General features: G+C 35.8%; 1 protein-coding gene across 1 annotated transcript in view; it reads left to right on the plus strand.

The window, feature by feature from the left end:
- The window catches only part of LOC104275899 (probable phospholipid-transporting ATPase IH), a gene marked incomplete at its 5' end in the record, with an annotated part of 29,265 nt that extends 27,271 nt beyond the window's left edge, over positions 1–1,994 (plus strand). Inside the window, one exon of the mRNA XM_009871985.1 lies at positions 1,488–1,994. Coding sequence (XP_009870287.1) covers positions 1,488–1,745 — 258 coding nt within the window. The remainder of the gene's footprint in view (positions 1–1,487) is intronic.
- Between the last annotated feature and the right edge of the window lie 4,006 nt (positions 1,995–6,000).

The following is a 6,000-nucleotide window of genomic DNA, read 5'->3' on the forward strand; positions in this document are numbered from 1 at the left end:
GACTTCAAGGTAGTTGAGGGATGCTTTTGGATTTACTTTTAATGACTGCTAGATGAGTAGTAGTAGAAGACCTCAGCTTTCTTGACTAACATCAGGCATGGCAGAATGAAAGTGCTCACCTTGGAGCTATGTGTAGAAAAAACAATGGGTGGTTTTTTTAAGAAATAAAGATGGCAACTAAAATGCTTCCCTTTCTAGCTGGAAAAATAGTTACCATACAGTGTGTGTCTACTCCCTCCAACATTTCCAAAACAAAGTCTGGTAATCTGTTACCTTATTACTTATATTTTTCTGTGTTAAGTTTGTTATTTGGTCTATATATGTATTTGAAAGAAACCAGGCCTCATTGTTAGTGAGCAGTTTGGTATAGTTAGCTGACTTTTAAGAGAGCTTTCTGATTGCTCTTGTTTAAGAAAAAGTAGTGATTCAAGCTTATGATTGGCATCAGAAGTTTAATATTCTATCTCAGACAAACTTCTGTAAGCTACATTATTAATATTTGTTACGTGATTTTGTCTGTCTTGCTACGGTGTTGCTGTTAACAGGGAATGGAGGAACATGATGATTAAGAATAGAGAATTAACTAACTCTACATAGCATTCACGTAGAGAGTGATTGGTAACGTTGATTTGAATCATGCTTATAATGCTTTTGTATCTTAAATACCATGACGTAACCTCCATACCTCTATACTTGGAATTATATGCGCATTTAGTGCAAAGAATTAGATGAACCCATTAGGGAAAGTGCTGTGCTAATTTTCTTTTAGTTTGTGGACGTGTTCCAGGGTCTTGTCGTGCAGCTGGGGTGTTACCATAGTCCTGAGTATCTCCTGAGTGGAACTGCCGATTCTGCCAGAGTGTGGAGTGCTAATGTGGTACACATAAATTTTAACGGACAATTAAACCAAGATAATATTGTGATGTGTAGTGTAGATGCTACATGTGACTTAAGCGAGCCCGAAGTCAGATACTGCTTAGAAGTACAAAGCAATTGCATCAAATCTGTGGAACTTTCATCTACTAGCATGGACTGGCTGTAAGGAATTGCCTCTCTTTCGAAATACTGGGCAAAGTCCTTGAAACACTTCTGTCTTAAAATTCCCCGTAAGACCTGACTAAAGAAGTTCAGAAAGATGTGCCAGGAGAAATTGCAAAATGAAATATAAACCTGATTTAAACCAATTCAACTTGAAAGCAGTCCTCTATGTCTTCATCTGTTCTCTGAAGAGCCCATTATCAGGTTTAGAGATTTTATGTAAAATTATGCCTGGTTCTGTAGGTCCAAAAGTGGTTGGTTGCTCAACAACATGAGGGGTTGTTCCTTTGCATGAATCAAATAGCCAGAGTGGTGATCTAGTAAAAGGCATTGTTGTACCAAGGGCACATTGGCCCTATAAAAAAACACAGTTGTAGACTTTTACCTTCAAAATCATCTATTTACTGGGTATTTGTCTTTTTTTTTTTCTTTTTTTTCGTCTTTAACAGAATGCATCAAGGCACTATCAGGAGCACATCTCGGAGTTCACACCTCTTGCCTGTCTGAAAAGCCCAAGATATAGGAGCAGTGACTGCAGCAGTTCCCCAGCAAGAAGGTCTAATTCTCATTCTAAAAAAATGATGTTTACGCACTGGAGAGGTGTTGATTATTCAGTACTTCCATCTGTCTTTGGCTATTCAAATAAGAATTCCCGCTCCAGTGCAGGCTACCGCTACAGTGGGTCAGGTTTGGAGACGTCTGTATGACAGAACACCAAGTCAAGCCTTTAAAAACTGTTGGTTTGTTTATTTCTTTTTTCAGGAAACAAATATGTCACAGAAATATATTAAACTATAGGTGGCTTTTGCTGTCTGAGATAGTATTCAGACAAACAGGATCAAGAGCTAGAAGTATGAACCCTCCCAGGCCAATAGGCCTCTTTTTATGTTTTGAACTACTGGAGCAATGAACAATCTGCACAGTCTGGTACTGTGAGACTGGTAGCACTAAAAATTCTCTTCATCCTATGTCAAGACTTTTGTGCATTTACTGCTTCTGTCACCTTTAGTCATTTTCTTTGTTACTTGAAATGTATAGTTTCAGTCAGTGACTTACGTTTTGAGATCAAGAGTTTCAATTTTCAGCCAGAAGCAATGACCTCAGTTATCTCCAATGAAAGTCTCCTAAAGCATATTTAACAAGTGCTATTTCTGATTTTCCTCTGTTCTTTTTGTTTCTTTGCTTTCTCTGTAGAACAAACTGGTGTTTCCTCTGTGCAAATCTGCTTTCAAGAAACACTCTCTAATGTTCACTTCCTTGTAAGTGGCCAAATCAGGGCAGTGTCTGGTTTTCAGTTAGTTTTCCCCTGTAGAAAGATAGGCAAGACAGTCCTTGTCTAGAGTATGTGTGCACTATATGAAGTCAAGTTGGCTGTTAAATAGGCAATCAATGTTGATATCTACTCAAAAACGGAATGTAAGCATTTTGCCTAAAAGGTCTCTCTAAATTTCTCAGAGATGCAGGTTATGCAGTGTTCCCGCTGCCTATCCGCGTAATTGTAAAATATGCATAGCAGAAAGTATTATAATATTAAGCTTTTTTTGACAGATTTTTTTTCCTTAAAAGAGGAAAAGCTGTTTTTCCAAACAAATCCAAATCCAGACTCATCCTCTTAATTTTGATTTTTCTAATATTTTTTTTTTTTTTTGGTGTATGGTTAAATACTGTGTAATCGGCTTGGTACACGGCACACAGCTGTTAATTTAGGCAAGCAAACCACAAGGTGGCACACGGCTGTTTACTAACAGTTGAACCATAGGTGGGATTAGAAACTACTTTGACTCAAGGATTCTATTTCAATTACTTTAAGAATGACAGCCAACTTGTGCTTCTGTTTTCTCTGCTACATTTATGTTACCTTGCACTAATTTGACTGTTAGCTGTGTCCTTGTCTTGTTTCTTTAGTCCAGTGTTTTATTTTGGGGTGCAAAAATATCTGGAGGAGTAATCTGATTTCAGTCAATTTCAGCCTGATGGTTAGAACTGGTTAATAAAAATAGTCATTAAATACCTCTGGCAGGACATTAGCTAAAAATTTATTCTAATGTGAAAACAAAATATTTGGAATTGCAGCTGCAGCCCTTTAATGAAAGATGTGGCCAAGATGTTGTTAGTTGTCTTTCAAATGGACTAGGGTGGCAGAGAAAAAACATTTCCCTTTTAGGATTAAAAAAAAGCAACCAAACCAAACAGAGGCAAAATTATTAACTTACTAATTTACTTTTTATTAAAAGGCAAAACAACTTAATAGGAAATGCCCTCACCATAGTCCAAGTGATTTTCAGATTTAACAAACAGCAAAACACTATTAAAATGCCCTGGGACAAACAGAGACTGGAAAGTGAGTTGCTAAATTTTCAGTATACCAAAGATAAGAGATTTTTAAAAAGGTCTAATGGTGAGCACCACAGATGAAGGTCTTTTTACCATTTACCATGTAGCACTTTTACATTTGAAAGAATGTCCTCATAGCAGTTACATTTTGAAATACATACATACGTGAGTGGGTGTGTGTACGTATACTTGCCATTGCAGACTTGAATGTTGGTCAGTTAGAGCCATCCCCTGCATAAAACACTGGTGTATATATTTTTAAGAAGTTAATATAGGTATAAATTTTATACCAGTAGCAGTGACAATTTTCTTGTGTGTAGTTAACAAATTATTTGTAATGTATTTTTTAGAAATCTTAAAATTGCCTTTGCACTGAAATATTTTTCATACTGTAGCTATTTATAAATCTGTTTTACGCATACATTTGTTAACACACCATTTCTATTTTTTTTAAGTATATGTTTTGAAGGCTTTTTTTTATACTTATGAGTTTTGGCCACTTGAATTTAGCTTAACGTGCAGTTGTGGCTGAATGTTAAAATTGTAATGAATGTCAAATTGAAAATACAGATCTATTGCTCTGTCCATCTCACCAAAACTATCACGTTTTGTTGGTATTTGTGATAGCAACGATTAGAGCACTGTACTGTCAGTGCTATACTATTACTGCTAGCATTTTTTACTCTGTAAAGCCTCCTGCTTTTTTACTTCTCTTGAGTTCCATCTTTCAGCCTTAAATAAGGAGATTTTTGCTTGATGTTTTTGAAAATGCTGCATTCCTGTTCTGCCTATTAACAAAGCAGTTCATTGCAAAGTTTATGTAGCTGTGCACTTGGAAATTATTAACAGTGTTATTCAGGCTGAAACACCTGTATAAGTGCTTGGGAAATTTTAGTTCAACATGTCATTTTTCAGAGGACAAGAAGTGCTTGAATTTAAGCAGAAGTTTCTGCTTTGATTTAGCAATACTTTTACGTTTTAAAGTTGGTACTCTTTGTTTGTTAAAGTTAGGCTGTTCCATGGAAAAACATGAAGTATCGACCTGGTGTCACCTGGCATGCTTTTGCTTCAGTCCCCGTTACTCTTGCCATGCAGCAGATGTTAACTTAGCGTTTCGTTGTAAACAGATCAGATGATACAGAGATGAAAAAGTAGAAGTTAGATAAAAATGCAGTAGGATGTTTTTATTATGGATGGGACGCTGGAAGGAGACAGATTTTTATGTATTTAAAAAAAATACTTAAAGGGGGAAAGTATAAAAATCTCTATAACTTCCTAACTTGCCTTGTTTAAATTGTTGCAGCTTTAACAGCATAGTGTCTCCATAACTGCTTCTCTAAATGTCTTGAAAACTGGTAAGCGCTAAACCAAATGTATGTGAAGACTTTAGAAAGTATTTCCAGCTTTTCGGCCACTGACGTCCATGTATTCCTGCAGTGGCTTGTGGCAAAAGATTTTTTTTGTTTTATCATGTACAGTAATTGTTTGTTCAGCCACTTAATGTAAAAGCTTACAGTTTACTTTCTTGCTTGCGTTAGCCTGTTTGTCTTGACCCAGCTGGCTTGCAAACATAAAGGAAACAAATAGCTTAATTGGCAGCTGCACTACTTTTCCTTTGGAAGCCAGTGGGATCATTGTGCTCATGCTACTGTCTCTGTTGAAAAAGCTTTAATGGAAATTTGTGAAAGTATTATGAAAGTGACAAAGTGCGTGATTCTACTTTGCAGAATAATCTAAAATCAGTTTATATAGCTTTATTTTTTTTTACCTTATGAGAATTCACAGAATTTTAATCTGCATTGTCTGTTACATAAATCATGTGCTATGTACAAATCTAATTTTATGTGTCCTTTTGTCGTCTAACGTAAAGTAGAATCTGCGAAAGTTGCTGTATGGGGGCTGGGGGTTAGTTATCTGTGCATTAAACATTAAAGATGTCTGTAGTCATCAGCACCAAGTACTGACACTTACTTTTAATTGTACAATGATAGGTGCATTTGTTTGAAAATAAATCAGCCTTCAAATTTAACGTTTAGATTATCCTATACCACTTGATTTATTTGATTTGAAGAGTCAGTGCGTGAATATATCACTGTAAAGTTTCTTTTCAGTGCTATTTTTAACTTTTATTTCTGTAGATAACCAAATACAACTTGTTTATATTCAGTTACATTTTGGTTCCTTACGTAGAATATATAAGCAGGAGACACGAATCTGCTTGCAATAAATATAAACAATCAAAACTGGTTTCAGTTTGCTCACAAGTAATTAAAATAATTCTAGTAAGAATATGAGATGGTTTCATATTAGTCTGTAATAAAATGTAAGTAGATAACAGAAAACGGAATGAGTGTTTGGTTCTGTTACTGAATGTGCTTGTAGTCACATTTATTTTCAGAGAGTATATGTAACCAGCTATAAAAGCAACCTAACAAAAAGGGAAATTCAGAGAAAGCTGGAACTTGAGCCGTGTGTGGGATTCGCTGCAAGGGGAATAAGAATTGTTACTCGTCCAGGAGAGCTTTTTTCCTCCCGCACAGATTGGATAAGTGCTAAAGTTCTTTCCAAACTAAACTCGTAAACTGCACATGAGAAAATCTGTGTTTCCTTATGGTTTTACTCTGTGGG

The sequence above is a fragment of the Apaloderma vittatum genome, unplaced genomic scaffold, assembly GCF_000703405.1.
Source record: "Apaloderma vittatum isolate BGI_N311 unplaced genomic scaffold, ASM70340v1 scaffold45056, whole genome shotgun sequence".
Lineage (NCBI taxonomy): Eukaryota > Metazoa > Chordata > Aves > Trogoniformes > Trogonidae > Apaloderma > Apaloderma vittatum.